The following is a 22853-nucleotide window of genomic DNA, read 5'->3' as shown; positions in this document are numbered from 1 at the left end:
TAGCCAGGGCTTTGATGTGGCGGCTTGAAATAGGCTGAAAGCCTGAAATTACCCGTGCTTGGCACGGTTGCCACCACCCGCTTGGCTTGGTCACTGGCTGGTGGCGTGTGAGCCCGTGCCAGCACCCGTGGCACGGGGCGTCCAACCCTCCCCAGCCCGCGAGGCGCCTGCTCCCGCCCGGGCAGTGTCACAGCACAGGGACACCGTCCAGGCAGGTCAGAGGAATGGAGCCCTGAGCTGACACGAGTTGTCAGCAGGGTCTTGCTGGGGCACACACTGGAGCAGCAGCCCTGGGCCTGCTGGGCTCATCCTCCTCCTCAGGAGCAGGGCGGGTGGTGGCTCAGGCCGGGCTGATGCTGCACAATGGTCCCTGGGCACCGCGCTGACTTCACTCGGGGTGCAGCTTGCAGGCTTCTGAAAACTGCAGAGCTGCTGCTCCCACCTCCCTCTCCAGCCCCGGGGGGACAGGCTGGGGACATCGGCCATAAAGTCTCCCAGCAGCTTCCAGGCAGCGTCTCCTTCCTCCCCTGGGGTGCTCTCCATGGCCCCATGAAGCATCATCTGGCCCCGCAGCTCCTCCCACGGATGCTGCCATGCTACAGCCATGGTGATTATTAAACTCTCGCGCCACAGCGTGAAGCTGTTGTGGCTGTGAAGCCAGTTTTGCCTCCGGGGAATCAACACCCCCTGCCCTGCTGAGTCGGCAGCCAGACGGGCTGAAACAATAGTGCAAGTTAATGGAGCAAAACAACCATCGGTGTTTCCTATTAAAAGTATTTTTATGACGATGATTATTATTAATATTATATAGGGGCTGTAATTTTCTCCCGACTCACTCCAACATCTCACAAAATAAACAGTTGCTGTATTATCCCCTTGTAAATGAGACCACAGGATTGTAAACTTTAATTTGTTACTTTTGGCTGCTCGCAGGTTTGGCAGACAATTAAACCAATTCATTAGTTCACAGAGGCATATTTTTGGCCATGTCTGGTTGCGTGAAGTCATCCAGTGAACACACTGGAGGCAGGGTGCAGAAAAACCCTACAGTGTCTTTGCTACAGGATCTGTCAGTAATGTTCCAAATAGGTCAGCGTGGATTTTGCAGACCAAGGTGGGAGGGGGTCTGGTTCCTCCTGTTGCTCTGCCATGGCCTGGGCATGTGCCACTGGCAGCCCAGTGACCGACTTGTTGGCCAGAGACTGTCTGACCAGGTCCTGCCTGAGGCTCACCCTTTATATTCTGCAGGGTTTGATCAGTGGAACTCCATAGGACACGGCAGAAAATGCAGAGCTCCTGGAAAGGCTAATGGGGCCATGCGTGACCTCCAGAGCCATCTCCACGGGCTGAATTCATTCCTTGAATAGCTGGACTGCTTTCAGTCCCTGCTTTCTCAGCTGCAAACACATGGTGAGCCCGTGCAGCCACATGACAGCAGTGCACGGCTTTTAGCCTTTTCAGGGCTAACAGTCATACGTGCTGAGAGTAGAGGTGTGTTTTTTGAAATGGGAGCCATAACAATATATTTTATGGTACTATCACTCCCTGTCCAGTCCACCAATCAGATGAGGTTCCTTTGTCAGACATTTTTCACATGCTGTAGTTTCTTAGACATCCATTAACAAACCAAAAATCCTGAGCCATTTTAGTTTTGAAAAATGCCCCATGAAATTCCTCCCTTTTCCTTTGCTCGCTCCGCGGTAGGAGTGGAAGCTCTCAGTGCCTGTGACCAAGTCCCCATCGACATTATCAGGCTGGTGGAAAGGCAGCTGATCTTCACAGTGGCCTTGATGGTGGCGTGTATTGCTATTTGTTACTGAGATATGGCAGGAGATTTGCTCACTTATTGTCTCTCTTTCTGCTCGTCCTTTGTCGGCTGACAGGGAAGGTATGGCTGCCTGCATCCTAATGGGTTTTCTGGGAATCTACACACAAGGGACTGAATGCATCCTTAAAAGCAGGCAGGAGGTTTTCAGCTTGCAGCTCATATTGGTGAAATGCAAAGAATAATATAGATTCCAGAAGGGAACCTAAAATGCTTTAGGTCGGTTTTCTTCCAGCTTTTTCATTCAACAAGCCATTAAGGAGACACTCTTAAATCCTTTCATCCTCCTGCCAAAGCATTGCCTTGGCCCCGGGTCTGTGACAGTAATTCAGCAAGCCCCAGGAAGGATTTTACAGGTGATGGTGGTTCCTGCATTTCTGTTTAGAAGCCATTGACCTGGATGAAAGGACTTTCTGAGCCATAGAGGGACATGGGACAGAAGAGGATTTTTGCCTTATGGTACAATTTGCCTTATGGTACAATTTAAAAAAATTTCCAGCATCTCCACTCTCCTGGTACCATTAAGCCAATGTGGAAGGGATCCCAACCCCCTGAGATTTGGTCTTACCCAGCACAGGACTCTGGTGTGGTGCTCAGCTGGGCTTATTCCCGCTCAAGTTAAAATTATTCATTCCTTTCTTATTTCAACAAACTGCCTTTTTCTCAAAAATCACTTGTCTTAGGGTTTTTTGAGTCAAATTTTTCTGGAGTGCTATAATAAAACACTCAAGAGATTTTTGAATAGTGAAACCTAACAGCTTCCCCAAACTGGTTCCCCACCACTGCGTTTCTCACTGGCCGGCACCTTGGATTTTGGATTTGCAGAGAGTTCTCCTGTTTTGCAATTTCCTCTGAGCGATCCCGCCGCTGCTGGGGAGCGTGGCTGGGCACCGGCTGGGGAGGAGGAGAGGCTGCGGCGGGGAGCGGAGCATTTAGGAAAAGCTGGTCACTTCCTTTGGTGTCTAACTGTGTTTTCCTTTTCCTGAAATAATAGTATTTATTAACAAAAGTGGTCTGATAAAATGGTGAGCAAACTCCGCGGAAGAGTTAATTATGACTTCTTACACTGCGACAGCGCTCCTGCAAACCAGCAGCAGAAACTGGCTGAGCTGCAGCTGTGTTCTTGCTCCTGGCAAGGACATGCAGTGTGTGACTGGTGTGAGCTGGGCCCCAGTCTCCTCTGGAGACCCTTCACTCCCCAAGGAGGTTGTAGCTGGAGGGGGTGTCAGTCTCTTCTCTCAAGGAACAGGTGATAGGATAAGAAGAAATGGCCTCAAATTGTACCAGGGGAGGTTTAGATTGGATATTAGGAGAAAATTCTGCACTGAAAGGGTGATCAAACATTGGAACAGGCTGCCCCAGAAGTGGTGAAATAGCCATCCCTGGAGGTATTTAAAAGACGGGTAGACGTGGTGCTGAGGGACATGGTTTCGTGGTGGGCTTGTCAGTGTTAGGCTGATGATTGAACTCGATGATCTTGAAGGTCCCTTCCAACCTAGGCTATTCTGTGATTCTGCGATTCACACTGTTCTGGGGGGCAATGAAGGGCTTCACCCCACTGCAGGCAGCTGTGGTTTGCTGCCTGAATTCCTATCAGGAGGGGGAAGATGAAGCTGGTTGAGGTTTGAGTCAAAACACAAGCCCTTTATTTTTCTCTTTTCTGCTATTTATCAAGGCTGAGCGCAAAGGGCCTGACACCCGGCCAGCACGGCCCGGCGCTGTGATCTGTGTGACACACAAGCCACTGTCAAGACAGTGATGAGGCACCTTCTGCTGAGCGGCCGATGGAGCTGCCGGTGCCAGCGAGCAGCGTCCTCCGCGGGAGGGCCAGGCCGGGGATATCTCTATTTTGACACATCCTCGCTGAATGAGGAGGAGAACAAGCAGAAAATGGCTGATGATAAATGCAGCAATTAGGGGAGCTTAATGGAGCAGAAGGTTTTTTGTGCGAAGACAAAGAAATTGCTGTGGGGACACCTGCAAGGAGGTCCCAGCCGCTGGCGGGGGAGAGCTCCAGCTGTGCGGCAGCAGCAGGGGCTGGGGCGAGAGGCGACGACCCCTTCCCTTCACACACACCCCCTGCAAAGGCCTTGAAAAAATATTTTCCAAGTTAAACTTCAAAACACCATTTGATTTTTCTTTTTCCTCATTATGATCAGAAATGGTAGCCTGTAATTTAGGCCTGTTGCAGCCCTCCCCCGCTCCCTGCTTTCTATTCCCTCTCACATAATACAGCGTGCTACTGGGAAATGCATTTTCCTGACAAAAATCCCTATCTCGGTGGTCTGAAGGAGCCGTGGCCTCAGCAGGGGGATGCTGTCCTGCTGGTGGTGGGTGGACAGATTGAGTGGGGTCCCCCGGATGCCCACAACCTGCGGCACCCTCCCCAGAGCACCTGGGCCCTGGGCTACCGGCTCCCTGGGATGTGAACAAAAATGCTAAATCTGTTTGCCAAAGACTTATTTCTCTTTATTTCTTTGCCCAGACACTTCCCCAAGCAAAGTGCTTGAGCAGAGGGACAGCAAGCAGCAGTGGGGAAGCTCTGTCAGGGGTGTGCAGGGAGAGACCCCGGCGCTGGAAGCCCAGGGTGCAGCGACGGGCGATGCAGGTTTGCTTTTTTAGGGAAGCACTAGATCTTGTTAAAAAAGTTAGTATTTTTGACAAGTAATCTGATGATTCATCGCTGCTTTACAGATGGGCTTCTTCCTGCACCCCTCACTCTCTTGGTTATTTATCTGTTTCATTGCCCAGGCCACGACTGGCCCGTGTCAGCTGAAGAGGGTACACACCAAATGTCCTTCCACCGAGCCGTGGTTGAGCTTGGCATCAGGTTTCAGACAAAAGGTACCGCAAGTGCGAGAGCTGGTCCCCCCCCTCACGCTTTCCTGAGCACCTTTGTACAAACAGGCTGCCCGAGGCAAGTGATGAACCTCACACCTCCCATCCTCTTCCTCCCACCCACCGTCACTTGTCTGTGAAATCCCACCCTTTGTGGGTGACTGAGGGAAGTCGCAGGGAGATGGCCAAAAAGAGAATAAAAATGGTAAAAACTGCATAAAAGGAAAGCTCAAGAGTGGTAGAAATGCATAAAACCCAGGAAGTCCTTCTGTACCAGTTCTTTTTAGCAGAAGGCGGCTCAGCTGGGGTGGCTTAAAGGAATAAGGCTGAATTAATTAGTTTCTCTGTTTAGGTAATAATACCATTAATCACGATGAACCATTTTGTGAGAAGGCTGATTCTCGGCACTGCGCAATTCCGCAGGAATCCCACTGTAGTGCAGCATTATGGATGGGTCATCCTCTGAAAGCGTAAGAGCAATGCCTCCCCACACAGTAAATGGCAAACCGCTGATTTTCTTTTAATATTCAGACTTCCACAGCATCAGCCGTGATGAATTCTTCTGGCACCGAAGCGGCTGCAATAAGCAATCCTTCAGGAATGCCAGGGGAGCATAGCATTGATTTAATGCTCACTTTTTAAATTGTACATGGACCAAACGCTTCCAAAGGGTACGGTCCATTTTTGTACATCTTTGGAGCATACCCTAAAACCCCCCTCGCCCGCAGTTCTCCGCGTCGGGAAGATGCAGCTGCGGAGTCTGTGGAGCAGAGGGGAGGGAGGTTCATTTAGTCAGGTCTGTGCTAGCGGTGGCGTAAAGCCAGATGCTACGTTGGACGGTGGCACCGGGAGAGACCGACAACCCCCTGAGCCAGAAGTACCAGCATCTTTATGCTGAGCCCAACACACTTTTCACTTCCACCATGTGTTACATGTTCCTCCGATTTCAGCTGGGAGAGCAGGTGCCGATTTTTAATGCCTATTTTGTCTTAAGCCTCCTTTCATCAGATTAAGGACCCTGCTATTTTATTTCATTTTATTTTTTTATGCTTGGTAATTTAGTCAGACGCAAACTTAAAAACAGAAGCTGTAACATGCTGTTAAAGAACAGTCGCCCACTGTTAAATCAGTTACCGAGAGCGAAGGGGCCTGGAGCAGTTTCCCATCCCCCTGCAGATGTCTGCTCAGCCTACGGGAGAAGCTGGGGAAGCAAAGGAAAAGGCACGTGGAGAAGAGGGCTTGAGGCGTCCCTTCAAACCCGGCGTTGCACAGAGGCTCTGCTTCCTTCCCCATCCTCCTTCCCCGGCCACAGGCTGTGGGATGAGGCTGGGGGTGCAGAGGGGTGGGAGAGCTGCTGCAGAGCCGGGACCCCCCTCTCCTCCCCTGTCCATGGCCCCCGTGGCTCTTGCCTCCGATGCACCCGATGGGTCCTTCTGCAGAGAAAGAGTCACAAACCAAGTAACACCCCTCTCCCAGCACCGAGCCTTCACCATCTACCACCTCCTCCTCGTCCTCCTCCCAGCCAGAGCCCCGTCAATAAGCCCTGAGCCTCCGGGCCGCCAGCACGGGCTACGACACACAAACACTCAACTGCCTTTTTCATCCAAAATCCGAGCCGGGGACCCCCCTCTCCTCCCCTGTCCATGGCCCCCGTGGCTCTTGCCTCCGATGCACCTGATGGGTCCTTCTGCGGGGAAAGAGTCACAAACCAAGTAACACCCCTCTCCCAGCACCGAGCCTTCACCATCTACCACCTCCTCCTCGTCCTCCTCCCGGCCAGAGCCCCGTCAATAAGCCCTGAGCCTCCGGGCCGCCAGCACGGGCTACGACACACAAACACTCAACTGCCTTTTTCATCCAAAATCAATGTTGTATTTATCTTCATTGATCTACAAGGAAACTGAATGTTTAAAATTACAGGGGGTGCAGGGGGGAGGATGGGGAGGGGGGGGAAACAAGAGTTACAGAGCCAAGAAAATAGTAGCGGATGGCTGAATTAACTAGAGAGAAAAAGCCCAGGATATATAAAACATGGACACTGAAAAATAAAATAAGGGAGGGGGGATGGTACAGCAAGTAAAACATGGCAAAATTTACATATGGATGAAAAGTAAAATCGGAAATAAAAAATAAATCATGCCAAAAAGCAGTTCAAGGCAGAACCACACTGAAACAAACATTTGCTTATGGTCTTCATGTACTATAGATAATATATCAGAATTTCTTTTTTTTTTTTTTAATCAACCATTAGACTTTTTTTTTGCACTCCTAAAATTCTACTTTGTCTTGTATACAGATTCCAATAAGAACACTGCACAATTAGCACAAGGGGTCCACGGAAAATTGTCCTTGCTTGCCAGCGATCCTGCCCACAACACAAAAAAAGAGAAAAAAAAAAGGAAAAAAAAAATAAGGAAAGGGTCTGCCGCATGGTACTGTGCCAGTTCCATCTGCTTTTGCCAGCTTGAAAAGTAGGAAACCAAAATTCCCTTCCAGGAGCGTGTGTCTCTCTCTTTCCTTGACGAACTGTCCCTTGTGTTTGTACAAAAAAACTCAGTCTCTCTTTTTTTTTTTTTTTGTTAAACACAAGCATCCTTCTTCCTGTTCACATGCCATTTCCATTCTGTCTCCAGAGTTGCGAGTTGGTTGTTTTTGGGTTGTTTTTTTTTTTATTTTTTAAACCTTCCTCCCCCCAACATCCACTAAGACCTGCCTCCAAGTTCTTGCATAGTTGAAGTATATATGCCGTACTTAGCTTTCTGAGTGTGAATTTCTGACTGTGACAAGAGTATGAGTTGTAACCATGTTAACAAATAACCAGAGTGGTTCTAGAAACCATTTTTATAAAGTCTACCTATGTTAAGAATTTAATATTGGTGTACATTTATATTAACAGAATATTTACAGTTTGTTTTCTTTGTTTTTTTTTTGTTTAAAACAAGAAGTCAAAAAAAATTCCTCTTAAATTTCTGCATAATATAATAAGGCAAAAAACAAACAGTTTTGTACATTATTATTATTATTAATATTTTAATATATATCTGTAACTTCGGTTCCAAAGTACCAAGGTAAGTGATCAATTGGCCTCAGAAGGGAACCTCACAGTGGACTGTAAAACTACAGTATTTCCATAAATAATACTTTTAAGAAACCCTGGGTATTTTTTCTTAAGGATCTGAGGCCTTTAAAATGCAAATTTAACTAAAAACAAAAGCAAAATTTCTTCTTTTTAAGTGAATAAAGAGCACAAAATTAAAAAAAATACAAATCCATTAAAAATGTTTCTCACATTTGGGAAAAAATGTACAAACTTGATATTCTTAACTCATTTTTTTTTTTTTTAGCACAGAAACAAAAAACAAAACCAAAAATCAATACCTATATATTAAATTCCCATTCTCAGCAACCTTCTTGTTGGAAAGTCTGCATCCCCGACCCCGTTATTTATGGAAATGTGCTTAACTTCTACAAATTTTACATTAAAAAAAAAAAAAGTTTACAGCAGTGCATTTTGTAAAAGGTTTGTTTTTTGTTTTTTGTTTTTTTTCTGTTTGTTTGTTGGTTTTTTTTTGTTGTTGTTGTTGGTTGTTTTATATACAGGCGAGTTTAAAATTCAATGTTGGGGACTATCGTGCCTCTACTTCTTTGGGGTTCCTAGAGGGGGAATAGTCCCTGGACTCTGAGTTTGTGAGTGGAGTAGTCCTGCGTGGGGAGGCAGGTCGGGTGCTGCTCGCTGGGACCAGCGGCGGTGGGGCGCTCAGCGCTGCGGTTGGTGGGTTCCTATTTAAGATCCCGTTGTGCATGGCAGTGGATGGACTCAGTCTGGGGTAATGCATCCCGCTTAAATGAGGCATGAAGGATGGCACGTGTGCCAGGTGACTTTCGATGGGGGACGAGTGCAAGTGGTGCATTCTGGCACGCTCAAGTTCTTCCCGTAAGTGCAAGCGCTCTCTTTCCTCCACTTGCCGCAACCGCTCCTGCTCTCGGCGGGCTTCAAGAAGGTTCTCATGGTTATAGTCGTGTGGCTCCCTGTCTCTATAAGAACGCTCGTGGTCATAAAATCCAGAGGTGGTGGGGAACCTATGGATAGGATCCGTCCGGAGCTGGAAGTCCATTCGACGGTGCAGGTCTAAGCTCCGGTAGGCATCTCGCAACGGGTCCCTCATCGGGTCCCAAGAAAATCCGGGATGTGGCAGCCTCTCTCTTCCTGATAAAGGATTCATGCCTATGAGCGGGGTCATCATTCTGCTGCGGTCCAGAACATTCATGTTGTTCATCTGGTGCACGCTGCCCATGGAGATGGGCATAGAGGCGGCCATCGAGTGAGGCAATGATAATCCATGCAAAGTAGGTGGTGGGGGATGCTCCACTGATCGGGAGTGCTGTGAAGGCTCAGACCCGACCACCAGCACATCACTGTCTTCCTTCCTCTCCTCTTTGACTTTTATGTCATTCTTAATCTTCTGGAGGTCGCTGGGAAGCTCTGTCTTTCTCTCCATGTCCTTGCTCATTAAATTGGTAAGCTTCAAGCTCTCACTTAGTGCAGGTTTGCTGTATGGGGATACAGACTCGATTACTGGCTTTGTGTTGTCCTCAGAGGGTCTCTTATCATGGCTTGGAGTTTCCTTCACCGGGGAACGGCTCTCTTTAATCTTGTGTTCTGCTATGGGCGGCTCTCTCAGCCGGTCAGGGTGCTCTCGCTCGGGTTCTTTGGACCTCTCCCTCTCACCGAGGCTAACCTGCCTGATGGGATCACTGGAGGTTTGGCTGTTGCTGCGGATGAGATTGCTTATCTGATGTGTCACTGGAGCCGATGCTGGCGAGGATCTGTTTGAATGTCTGTTTTTATCCATGAGGTCTCTGTAAGAAGAGAGAACACACATCCTTGGTCTCGTGTGAGCACACATACACGCGACGTTGGACACGCACAGTGCTGTCTCTAGTTGTCCAACTCCAGATCGCTCAGTGAGCGAACTGACGAGCTCTGCTAGCACCAGCTGTAGCTGTGAAGCTACACCAAGAGATAGGCACTACCTGCCTTTACACACTACAGGGGAAAAAAACGTTGGCTGGAAGCAGCCATAACATGATGCTTATTTTCCTATGGAGCTGCAGGAGAGCTATTGCTGTTGGCAGATTTGGCAGGTAATGTAGGTGCTTAAGGAAAAAATCCTTGAACAGGCCATGAAACTGAGTAATCGACCTCTGTTTCAAGAGGACCTGCTATGAGGAACAAGGGGTTTGATGGCAATATCCATGGTTTACAAGGAGAGGTATGAGGGTTTACATTTCTAACTGCACCCCTATTTTTGAGCAAGCCAATTAGTGGCAGTTACTCCCACCTCTTTAAGAGGGGAATAAATAAAACTCACCTTTTAAAAGCACTTTGCTCTGAATGAGACACTTTAAATGCAAAGTGGGCTGGTGTGATTGAGAGAACTGCATTCTGCAGCCGAGAGGCTCACTGACGACTAAGTTTTATGCTGGGTTTGCTTTCAAGAGCTGGAAGGCCTGAGTGGTGAAAGCTGGAGGTGTTTTGGGGAGTTCTGTAAGTATTTATCCCTTATGATTACATTTGCTAACCCAGATTTCTTCCTCTGCAGTAGTTCTGATCACTGGTCAAGGACGTGGGTTATCAAAACCACGTCCAAACAGGGGTGCTGGGGAAAGCTTAAGCTGAATTAAGAGAAGCGTAATAGAGATGTTAACCCTGTGTGAACACTCTTGAGAGTAAAGTAACCTTGGTTTGCAAATGAATTACACTAAAGCCAAGAAGGGCGCTTCTTAGCTGAATGCCTACCCATGCAAGGGTGTCAGAAAATTTAACATTTAAAGCAAGATGATTTTCAGCCTATTGCTTCCACATAATCCTGTTCACAGGCACTGCCTGCAGATCTTGTTAAAAGCACTCCAGGCAAACTATGAACCCCCTGTCACTGGCCTAACACACACATCTAAGACTTGCAGGCTGTTACTGCCTACAAAGCAGCAGCCTGTTGGAGGCAGCCGGGCTCTGAAATATAAAGGGCTTTACAGCTTCAAAATCATATAACTGGAAGCTAATGAAGTATCTATAGCCCAGGTGATACAGTCCTGTCATTGTTAATAAGGGTTTGTCTACAATGCAATTTTTTAAAATCAGTTTTGCTAATGGATTCATGCACACTGCTCCAGATACAAGCATTTGCATTTTTATCTCGTTAATGTCCAGCTAACATTTGAATTCATCAGCATATCTGTACATTAATGAGAAACACGACTGCCTCCAAAGGACCCATCACAATGCTGCCTTCATGATTTCAGAGTATACAGCAATCCTAAAGCAGTTGCACTGAAAACAGCAGAGTATACCCTGAAAACTCAGTGACACGCTCCTTTCCTCAGCCTGGTGCTTTTTGTTAACCCACCAGCAGGGACTGGCGTGCCATATTTCCACAGAGGACAAATCCTAAAAGGCAAAGAGGGAGGTTTTTCTTGTGTTGCTGGTACTTGTGCTTATCTGAGGGAGAGGCCTATCGGCTGCTTCAAAGGCAAGCAACGTTTTACTCTGAAGATTATTTTATAATTTGAAAAATGAGAAAAAATATAGCCTGCTTACCTCTCTTTGTCTCTGTCATCTTTACTCAGAGAAAGATCCCTCTTCTCGGGCTCTCGCTCCCGCTCTCTGTCTCTGTCATGGTTCGTCACCGAGGAGCTTCGCTCAGAGTCGCTGGGCTTGGGCCACTGTGGAGGCGTTGGGAAGGACGGCGGCGTCCGATGGAGTCTATTCCATGGCTCGTGGGGATTATTGAAATTCTGCAGGTTTGGGCCATCTTTGTGAGTAAAAATGTTGTTGTGAGCTAGAATAATGGCAGGGGGAGGAAGAGTTAAAAATAGTTCAAACCAAGAAAGTACACATACATTTTTCACAATGCTAATCACAACCAGAACTGTCCTTTCAAGACTTTTTGATGTGGAGCTAGGTGGACACAGATACCTCCAACACTGGGTGTAAGATCCACCAGCTCTTTTAAGGCTATTGGTGGAAGAAACTTTAACTAAATGTTTGAATAACTCAGCGATGACTGAAAATGCCCAGTTCCTCTTCTCCCCCCACCCCAGCAAGGGTTCCAGCACAAAAAAATGTTTTTCCTCAGCTCCTCTCTCTGGCAGAAACTTTAATCTGGGGGTAGTTACAAGCAATCAGCTGCCTGCAGCTGAGGATTCAAGGGCTTTTTTGTTAAAGAAACCAGACTATTTGGTGGTATGTATGTGTGTGTATAAAAACAGAGCTTGGCTGTAGGCTTTTCAGAACAGTCACTTGATTTTCCTCCACCAATCTTCAGCTGATTCCTGTTGCACCATGAGATGCAAAAGCATGCTCTATGTGTGGCTCTCAAGCATGTCTTGCCTACAGGTAACATGTTTTTGAAGTAAAATAATTTTAAACAGGTAATTCAAACTTCAGCCAACAGTTACAGAGGAAGTCTACGCGCTGAATTCAGAGAAGTCTCACTAGCTGTTCCACCATGCATCTTCACCATTGAAGGGTGGTACTTTAGATGCCCATAGGGTCCCAGAGCTCAGTGGGGTCCGGCAGCTCTAGCACCTTCAGGGGCACACAAGGTACCAACCCTCAGCAGCGAGGAGACACAGAGCCCAGCTAGCAGTGTCTGTGACATGCAGAAAAGCTCCCACCGCAGAGACCTGGAAATCTTAGGTGCAGTGTTTTCAGATAGGAGAATGGAGGTTAGGAATGAAACTTCTTTAAAAACTACCACCAGCTGCTGTAAATATTAGCATGTGGCTTTTCTGGAAGGGATGTTTGTCTGCAGTAACCCAGCCAGTACTTACTCAGAGCATGACTGCCTAATCCTCCAAAGGCATTGCTGCCTAAGTTCCCAAGGCCGCTGAAGGTGCTTGACCTGCTAAATGGATCTGGAAAGGCAAACAGGGATTTAGCAGGCATTTAGCCAAGAATGTTGGAGAATGAAACGCACCCCTCCCCTTCTTAACGGTCTGAATCCAAGTAGGATTAGGGCAGACTTTAAGCTGATCCTTCTCATTGCAAGGTTCTTTGCACAGAAAATTCCCATCATGTTAAAATGGAGAAGGGATTCAGTGCTCACTCTGCAAACAGGTGCTGTAATAAACTTTTGTATGCCAGTCAGAGGGGAGCTAGAAATTAAGGTCTAATAGCTGAAATTAGGGTGGCTGCTGCTGAGCTGTAACTCTCCTTCCTTATCAGTGCTAATAGCAGAAGCATTGCAATTGCCTTGAAAGAAGAACCTCAGCAGGCTCCTGGGTCAGCATATTGAGGGGATGCATCATTTCTACACAACTTTCTATCCTCTTTGTAATAGTGCCTAGAGACAGTCCTAATCTAATTGCTACGGACATCCATCCCTATACCAACTAACTTTGGCCTGTTTGTGCCAAATCCTCTCCCGTAATAGCTTCCTTGATCTCAGTGGTGGTGGAAATGACAGTGTAGTATTAGGAGCTACTACAACAAAGGGATGGGAGGTTTGCATCCTTTGAGGCAAAAGATGAATCTTGCCTTTCCTAGTCCAGTATCTGACTGTTTCGTTACTGACACTTGTCTTTATAAATGTCCTGCCTTTTTTTTTTCTCCCACTAAGGCACCCATCATCAGAAGAGATTCCTCTCCTACTATAACAAAGGGATGGGAGGTTTGTATCCTTTCAGGCAAAAGATGAATCTTGCCTTTCCTAGTCCAGTATCTGAGTGTTTCGTTACTGACACTTGTCTTTATAAATGTCCTGTCTTTTTTTTTTCTCCCACTAAAGGCACCCATCATCAGAAGAGGTTCCTCTCTGAGTGGATATAGCCTGACTGCACTCCAAAAAGGCTATGGATTAAATAGTACCAGTGTAGCTGTTTTCTTTTCTACTGACTATCTCCAAACAACTCCTCCTTCTGCCCACTGGCTTTTTGACTGTCCTTTTAAAATCTTTAACTTGCCATGTTACAGGAGGTGTGTTGCTCTCCACTTCCTCACGGATATCCTTATCTTTAAAGTATCAAGGCAAATAGCTTGGATCTTTAAGCAAACAGCTATTTGCTTATTTACTTATTTTTAAATAGCTGTTCTTGCCCTTCCCCTTTGATATAAAGTAGTTGCGTGACTCTGTTGAGATACAGTTAATTCTGACAGAATGTTCAGGAATCTGTGTATTTGTAACAGAAAAAAGTCTACTAGGTCATGTGGCACGCCACATTTACTGATTGGATGAGTGTTACTAAAACATTAATCAACAGAGCTTGAACTTTAATTGGCAATGAGCTGCTTGTGAGCTTCTAAAATGAGGAAATTTGAGAAAATCAGGCTCTACTTACTGCCAATTAGGAAATTCAAAGGCTGGCAAAACGTGCAGAACACTATCTGCCAGGAACTGTGTGCTAAACTTTATTAAAGAACCTAGCCAAGAACTTTCATAGGTGGGCAATGATACGGGAGGAACCCATTTTAAGCTGTGACTTGTTTGAGGTACCTTTGCATAAATTTCCCCCATTTCCTTGGGCACATTCAGCAGCACAGAAGGGCTCTACAGGTCACATTTCAGCTCCTGTGCAGCATCCCAGCAGTGACAGACTTGCCTGCTCTGCAGTGCCCTCTTCTCTCACAGGAGAGGGTCTGCTAATCCTGCCCCTCTCCTTTGGAGGAGAGCAGAGGGGATGTGCTGGGAAGCTGGCATGAGTGGGAAGCTGCCCAGCTCCTGGTTCCTCGGACAGTCTAAGCCTCTCCCTCCCCCTGCGCTACGGCGCCTCAAGGCAGGACCACACCAGAGAGCCAGGAACGGGTCAGAGGTAGAAAGGTGAAGGCAGGGTTTACTTACACTTACCTGCCAAGTGGTTAGTAGGCAGGAAACTGCTGTGGTGAGGTGACGGACCAAACGGGGTGGTGGCTGGATGTGTCGCACCTGTGAGAACAAGGTCCCCTTTTAGTTCAGCGGCAAGTGACTGCTTGCACACACAGAGATGGCCATCACATCCAAGAACCAGATGCAGAGGCCCAGGCCAGCTTTAAACACAGCAAAGGCAGGGGAAGACCCCAAACACCAGCCCAGCACTAGGAGGCAGGAGGAGACCTCGTGCTCAGCGTTGCTGCTCACCTGTAGTAATGAGGAAGTGAATCTCTTTCTCTGCCATTTTCAGTCATTACTCTGTGTTTACATTAAAAAGGGTCAGCCCAGGTTATGGGCCCAGACAGAAGGTGCTTGGAAGTGACTGATTAGAGTCTACACGAAACACCAGTTAATGACAGGCACGAAGGGAACATCAATTATGCCTCTCCCATGAGAGCTCCATCTACGCTCTCACATCTGTCTCTCCATCCACAGGCTCCCCTCGCGGTATTTTTCCCCTCTCCTAGACACTGCTCATTGCCAAGGTGCCAGGCTGCCTTGTGGGAAAGGAACACCACTGCTGAGCGTGCTGGATTACACTGGGTTGAGGCAAGGGGCAAGAATGGGCTGAAACAAGCCATTCAAGGTGGACCAAGTTCATGCAGAAAATTTTGTTCTCCTTTCAGAGCAGAAAATAAGAGATTTGCCTCCTTCACAGGCAGATGTGTGTGAACCTGAACACGCTTCCAACTGCAGCAGGAAAAGCACTGGGGTCACCTGCCACTGGGATGTATGGGTTTTGGAGGAACATTAACTCCTATGTATCCTGCACATTTGGGCAATCTCATGGGCCTGGCTTTCTCCCCCTAAGATAAGTATAGATGACTTTCAGGATGCACCTGAAATCAGCTTTTGAATATTTATGCTTCGGATGCGTGTGACAAAATGGCTCCAGTATGACACTGACAAGAGCAGCCCTCTCCAACTGCTTAGACTGTGAATGTCCTTTTGGGGCCTCCTCCCTGCCAGTACCTCCACTACTGCAGACAAAGCAGAATTAGCAACTGTCAGAACTTTCAGACGCTGCCTGGATGCAAACACAATTTCCACCTCCCTTACAGAAAAGCAAGACCTGCCATACCTGTGCATTAACTGTCTCATTTTGTTAGAAACTAGTAATTCCACGCAATGACAGAAGCAGCACTTTCCTGAGGACGTGTTAAGTCATGTGCAAAATATAGATCAACACCTAAATAAAGCTTTTCAGTGCTCTCGTCTTGTGTATTTTGTTGGTACAAAGTTAACTTCCCTTAATACTGAGAAGAGTAACAGGTCAACTCTAGCAAATGTCAGCAGCCACACTGGACACGAACATGGGCTCTCCACTAACAGCTCACTGACCCAGTCATTGCTTTCTCAAGTGATCATTTTCTATTACAGAAAAGAGGATTACGATCCTTCTCCTCCCACCAGGCACTCCAGTTCTCCTGTCACCTTTACCACAAAGAATTCTGCCTCATCTGTGGCCCATATGAATGATTCCCACCAGTGGCAGACCTGCTCTGGTACGTTCCTGCCCATCATCTCCAAGCCCCATCAAATGCATGTTTCCACCATGTATCAGTGCTGATAACTCTATGGAACGTCACAGCAAAAGTGAGGGGAAATGGAGGAAAGAAATTAATATGTACAGGAGAAACCGCCTGCCAAACACAGCCCAAATAGCGTTTTAATGGAGGTGCTGGTCAGTCCCTGACCTGGTCTCCTGGTCTTCCTTGGTGACAGAGCCCAACAACAGATGGTTGTTGTAAAACACACTCATGTGTCCAGAACACGAGCAGACTATAAAACTGCAGAGGAAGACAGCACTGCGTGTCCCTCACCACAAACCTAAGCAGCCAGAAAATGAGTTGAGGAAACTTAAGAGAGACCACGGCAACGAGACCTGGAGTTATCTATAAACATTCTGACTGCTCCAATGCTTCAAGACGGATGGAGACTGTCATCTTTCTAATCCTTTAAGATTTCAGAAGGTGTATAATGGATGGGAGATTTCTTCCAAGGAGACGGCTTACAAACTCAACTACACGGGCTGATAATAAAAAATCCTCCAGAGAAAGCCAGGAGCGGCATTGCAGGCTGTCAGGTAGTTATTAAATATAGCGTCTGCCAGGCAGCCGAACATCCGTCCTGAAGACAGGTGGCCCTAAGATAACTTATGTCTCCCGCAGTAACTAGGCAATGCAGCAGAACCAATGATTCACATCAACTGCACGCTTGTTCGATAGGGTGAAAAGAATGCCTCGGATATTGCAGAGTAAAAGATTTATTCATCTATATATTACTGCTGCAATGTTTGTTCACTCTGATAGCACTCTTTACCTAGATTTACCGTGCGATGGTTCTTGTGATTAATATACTCATGGACAAGTTGCTGTAAGCTTGTTTATCTCTAGTGAAAGTTTTCTATTAATTTGCCTTCTTTAATGTATCTATTCCATACTACTTCCCCTCTTGCTTTTATGAACGGAGAAGCAAGACATCTTCAAGAGAAAAAGCTCAAGGTACCAACTGCACTGCTGCTTTTCTGCCCGTTAGGGTGAACTCTGCCCAATCGTAACCGTACAAGATTCATGTAATGACAACACAGGACAGACTGAAGACAGTGATAAGGAAACAGCTGCCACAGGAAAACAGTCAGAGATTTGTAAATCAGCTGTGCTTACGTAGCCAAAGCAGATACAATAAATATCTTGGCCCTGTACTATGAAAGTAGCTTTATAGAGACCGAAATACAGGGTAGCATCCTACAACGTACAGCTGATTAGCTTTTCAGCACTGATTAGATGTGGTGGAAACATGCATTTGATGGTTAAGAATTTCCATCCCCAGATAAGGGCAGAAAGACAACTGAACCACTGGTGAAGTTCTTGAAGCCTATCCAACATCTGCATTTGAAACAGTTCTCACGGAGGTTTCAGCTTGATTCTTATCTGTTGCTTTTCTGTCACATTTGGGACAAAATTTGTGAAATTAATATGTACAGGAGAAACCGCCTGCCAAACACAGCCCAAATAGCGTTTTAATGGAGGTGCTGGTCAGTCCCTGACCTGGTCTCCTGGTCTTCCTTGGTGACAGAGCCCAACAACAGATGGTTGTTGTAAAACACACTCATGTGTCCAGAACACGAGCAGACTATAAAACTGCAGAGGAAGACAGCACTGCGTGTCCCTCACCACAAACCTAAGCAGCCAGAAAATGAGTTGAGGAAACTTAAGAGAGACCACGGCAACGAGACCTGGAGTTATCTATAAACATTCTGACTGCTCCAATGCTTCAAGACGGATGGAGACTGTCATCTTTCTAATCCTTTAAGATTTCAGAAGGTGTATAATGGATGGGAGATTTCTTCCAAGGAGACGGCTTACAAACTCAACTACACGGGCTGATAATAAAAAATCCTCCAGAGAAAGCCAGGAGCGGCATTGCAGGCTGTCAGGTAGTTATTAAATATAGCGTCTGCCAGGCAGCCGAACATCCGTCCTGAAGACAGGTGGCCCTAAGATAACTTATGTCTCCCGCAGTAACTAGGCAATGCAGCAGAACCAATGATTCACATCAACTGCACGCTTGTTCGATAGGGTGAAAAGAATGCCTCGGATATTGCAGAGTAAAAGATTTATTCATCTATATATTACTGCTGCAATGTTTGTTCACTCTGATAGCACTCTTTACCTAGATTTACCGTGCGATGGTTCTTGTGATTAATATACTCATGGACAAGTTGCTGTAAGCTTGTTTATCTCTAGTGAAAGTTTTCTATTAATTTGCCTTCTTTAATGTATCTATTCCATACTACTTCCCCTCTTGCTTTTATGAACGGAGAAGCAAGACATCTTCAAGAGAAAAAGCTCAAGGTACCAACTGCACTGCTGCTTTTCTGCCCGTTAGGGTGAACTCTGCCCAATCGTAACCGTACAAGATTCATGTAATGACAACACAGGACAGACTGAAGACAGTGATAAGGAAACAGCTGCCACAGGAAAACAGTCAGAGATTTGTAAATCAGCTGTGCTTACGTAGCCAAAGCAGATACAATAAATATCTTGGCCCTGTACTATGAAAGTAGCTTTATAGAGACCGAAATACAGGGTAGCATCCTACAACGTACAGCTGATTAGCTTTTCAGCACTGATTAGATGTGGTGGAAACATGCATTTGATGGTTAAGAATTTCCATCCCCAGATAAGGGCAGAAAGACAACTGAACCACTGGTGAAGTTCTTGAAGCCTATCCAACATCTGCATTTGAAACAGTTCTCACGGAGGTTTCAGCTTGATTCTTATCTGTTGCTTTTCTGTCACATTTGGGACAAAATTTGTCACACTTCTAATCTCATTCATTTCAACAGAGTTAAGCCAAGGGTCACACTTCTAATCTCATTCATTTCAACAGGGTTAAGCCTGTTGAATATGAAGCCTGAATATGACCGTGTCTGCACGGAGTTAGAACGGGAGGGCAATATTGCATCACAAAAACAGAGTAAATTTTGGAAAGAAAATCACATTAGTTTCCAATTAATAACATACAGAAGGCAGACGCTGGCATTTTAAACACAGACAGAAAGTCTAGGGGGGAAGTTAAAACCTGGGAAGAGAAACCCCCAACGTTTGGTAGGTATAGATCAACAAGAAGAGCACCAGTGACCTCCAAAACCAGAATGTCAGAGTTGCAACGTCCTGTGATCAGAGCCATCAAGAACAGCGCAATGAAGCTTACTGCCCTTTGGTAATTGCATTAATTGTAATTACTTCTCCAACAGATCAGAAAGCAATTAATTAATGTAAACTGTATTTTTTTTTTTTAATTCAATATACCATTTTAAGCCTTAGAGATTGCTGGAATTCATAACACATAGGAGGATTTTGTATTTAAAAAACAAACACTTCACAAATACACCTTCTGTGGTATTTTCAATGCTGTTATTGAAGTTCTCCTTTTACAAAAAAAACCTTGTTTTCAGAAAACAAACAGAAACTTGGTGAGTGGAGGAGCTGAAAAGAACATGGCAAATATAAAAGCAAGAAAGAGACCAGGGCCACTTCCAATCCTGTGCAACAGAAACATTTCCAAGTGTTTTGACAAAATTGCTTTTTAAAATCACTCTGTAGCCTGCAAATCAGGACACATAAGAACCAGCTGCAGAGACAGGAATGTAAGAGCCAGTGCTGCAGGTTGGTGATGTGCAGAGGATGCCACACTGGAGGCTGTGGCAGAGCCCAGGTCACAGCAGTGGCCAGTGCCTCCGCACCCCTGTGAACCAACTCGCCTGCTGATTTTTGAGACATATGTAGCTGTAGAGACACACATTACATATACTGACTGTTTGGTTGGGTTTTTTTTTGCAACAAATGATGATCTTCCCTTACCTGTGGTAGAAAACAGAGGCCTGGCAAGATCCTGTGGATAATGGAAGCCTGGAAACACTCCAGGGGCGGGAGGTCTGCTGAACAGGTCAAGTTTACCACCTATGTCAAGCTTGTGGGGATCCAGCTGCATTTGCTGTCAAATGATATAAAAACAATCTCATTATACACTTCCTTTTTTTTATGGGAGAAAAAGAGAGGGAGTTCAGGCTCGCTCCTGCTTAGCCCTGCCAGGGAGAGTTAGCGAGAGTGACAGCAGCATCTCTGGTCACGTACCGCAGTCACGCTCTGACAGCATCTCTAAGGCCATTTCGCTCCGCAGCCTCTCAGCTGCCTGCCTCATCCACATGGATAAGGTCTGAAGTGAGTCCTCAGCCCCTCAGCACACACAACGGAGCATGCAACATGATACACCGAGTGCGCTGCACCCCAGGATCAGTCAGTGCTCTCAGCCTGACAACAAATACTCTGCAGGCAGAAAGCTGCCGACAGCAGTCAGGGGAGCTGGGTGACAGACTCCTCTGTTTTGCTTCTCCCGTTTGTAAAGAGAGAGATGTCCCTACACTGTGCCCTTCCTGCAGCTAGTACAGCTCAGCGTGCAGACGAGGGGGGAAGGATAAAGGAACTATGATGCTGCTCCAGAGGGTACTTCCATCCTTCTCCTGTAGAAGTGAGCACAGTCAGAACCGCACTTAAGTCATATAAGGCTCTCAATAGCTTAAAGATTATATATTTGCTTATTAAAAAAAAATGGACACACATCCTTGTAGAGGGACTAATTGTAGTGCGCCTACTTAAGCACTGAATAGTCTTCATTAACGGGACAGAAAACTGCAGCAGGAGCTATGATAAAATAAATGCTACAGCAGTCTCACTGTCAGCTATTAGGCCCGCCACCGGCAACTTCAAGCCTGTAGCAGCACCCCAGTGTACCCACATCTTGGTACCTCTTGAGCTTTACACCCTGTCCCTCTGCCCACCAGCACGGCAGTGCAGAAAGCCCAACAACCCCTAACACAGGAACAGCCAGCCTGCTCTATGTTTTGTCACATGTTCTGCACTGTGTCGTTTCATTATGGATGGGGTAATACTCCATATTCCACAAGAGGTACTAGTACAAATGGGAAATGGCATTAAACACATATGCTTCGTAGAAAAGATGGATTTGGGGCAAAATTACCTTCCCCCTGCCTTTCTTCTCTTTCTGGCTGTGCACTTAGTATCTCCTGCTCCATTTGCTACCCTTCAACCCAGCTCCTTTGCCCTCAGATAAACTTTATGGTTGCTACAATAAATGTTAAAGGATTGAGAGAGTTAGTTAATCAATACAGGCAAGCTGGAGAATCACCAAGAGTAACTGCTTCCTGCTCATCACTCACTAAAATATAATCTGTAAGCCAAAAGACTTGGCTTTGTTCCAGAAACTGTTTGAATTACCTTTATCTTTTGCTGGTGATGGTAGATCTGCCAGGCGATCTGTACATGAACCGCACACCACTTCCCGGGTTTCTGCAATGGAAAGCACAAGAATTTAGATTAATTTATACGTAAGCAATCTACATCAGATAGAACGTTTCATTTCCCTTACTGTCAAGCAGGCAGCTAAGCAATGAGAAAGGCTGATTACTGAAACGGCACAATAGGTGATCAACATTTTTTTCTCTACTGCAGCAGATGATGTTTAAATTAAAGAATCAAACAGGAAGAATGTGGGATGTGGGATGTCTTCCTCATCTCATGGAGACTCGAGATCCCTGCCTTGTTCTCTCCTACTTCTTCTCTCCCTCCTTCACAAACCCAAGCAAATGGCAGCAAAGAATGGTATGCCATGCTGAAGAGAAAGCAACTAACAGCTAACAGTTCTGTTTCTGAAAAAAGCCCTGTTCACTCATCCCTGCCGCACTGCAGGCTGAGTCCTGCGTGGTTATTACAGCAGCTTGCGTTTGGGGAGGAAAGGGGTAGGACCAACAATCACCAGGGACGAGCAGTGCCACGGCTGAACCAGTCACTGGTTTTCAGCCCAGCTGCAGTACTCACGGTAGGGTGTTTTTGTGGAACATCAGGAGCACAAATAAAACACATTGACCTAAGCCAGCACCAATCTGATCACTGGTGAATGTCTGTCCAGGCTCACAGTCATTTATTTCTGTGACCCTTATTTCACTCTGTGAACTATTAATGCACATAAATGGATGCAAAAGAAGGTTGAGATTCTACCTAAACATTATTAATCAGAAGCAGCTAAGAGCTAACTAAGATATTTTGCTTTAAATAAAGGATGAGCATAAAATTTTCTACTGGACATGTTACATTTCAGAAACACATGCACAATATTTGAAATGGGTGCACATATATATAGATATTTTGCTTTAAATAAAGGATGAGCATGAAATTTTCTACTGTAACATTCTGAAATGTTACATTTCAGAAACACATGCACAGTATTTGAAATGTGTGCACATAAATATATATATGAATATAAAATCCCCCACAAACCTTACTTACTCTTACTGGAGGCCTATAAGGGTCGGACACCTATGGAAAAAGCAGAAATAAAACAATCAGTCTTTCTAAGTTAGCCTATATACAGAAAGGTGGGGAACTTCCTTCCTCTGAACAAATAAAAACATTTAGAAAGCCATGCTCCAGAGAAGTCCCCTGTGACACGGGAAACCTAAAAGGCTTAAAAGAGGCTTAAAACTTCTCTTTCATTCCTTGCACCAAACTCAGCAGAATTTTATGATAAACAAGGCGGCTTCATGCCAGCAACTGAACAGTGCCAGTGCTTTTCCAAACTTTATAACAGTTCTGAAATGGAGCACATAAAATTACTCTCCAAGCAATGCTTAAGGGAAAGACCTTGAAGGGGTTTCCTGCCCCATTTCCCTCTGACTTTGTTTAAAGAAGTCAATACAA

At 46.0% G+C, this 22853-nt stretch overlaps 1 protein-coding gene across 13 annotated transcripts in view; it reads right to left on the bottom strand.

Annotated features, from left to right (window-relative positions):
• Positions 1 to 6512: 6512 nt before the first annotated feature.
• Positions 6513 to 22853, bottom strand: part of FBRSL1 (fibrosin-like 1) — a 398274-nt gene continuing 381933 nt past the window's right edge. For 6 of the 13 annotated variants that reach the window (XM_014964353.1, XM_014964400.1, XM_014964330.1 and 3 more), the window contains 7 exons: positions 22434 to 22472; positions 21375 to 21446; positions 19941 to 20073; positions 14503 to 14586; positions 12497 to 12580; positions 11262 to 11502; positions 6513 to 9523 (listed from right to left, as the gene is read on the bottom strand). In XM_014964353.1, the coding sequence (XP_014819839.1) occupies positions 8290 to 9523; positions 11262 to 11502; positions 12497 to 12580; positions 14503 to 14586; positions 19941 to 20073; positions 21375 to 21446; positions 22434 to 22472 (1887 nt within the window). In that variant the 3' untranslated portion in view covers positions 6513 to 8289. The remainder of the gene's footprint in view (positions 9524 to 11261; positions 11503 to 12496; positions 12581 to 14502; positions 14587 to 19940; positions 20074 to 21374; positions 21447 to 22433; positions 22473 to 22853) is intronic. The other 7 variants (XM_014964362.1, XM_014964344.1, XM_014964322.1 and 4 more) reach the window with 4 other exon arrangements.

This window comes from Calidris pugnax, unplaced genomic scaffold (genome assembly GCF_001431845.1).
Source record: "Calidris pugnax isolate Ruff unplaced genomic scaffold, ASM143184v1 scaffold32, whole genome shotgun sequence".
Taxonomy (NCBI): Eukaryota; Metazoa; Chordata; class Aves; order Charadriiformes; family Scolopacidae; genus Calidris; species Calidris pugnax.
Note: the sequence above shows the minus strand (reverse complement) of the source record. Positions and strands in the feature narration are given on the sequence as shown.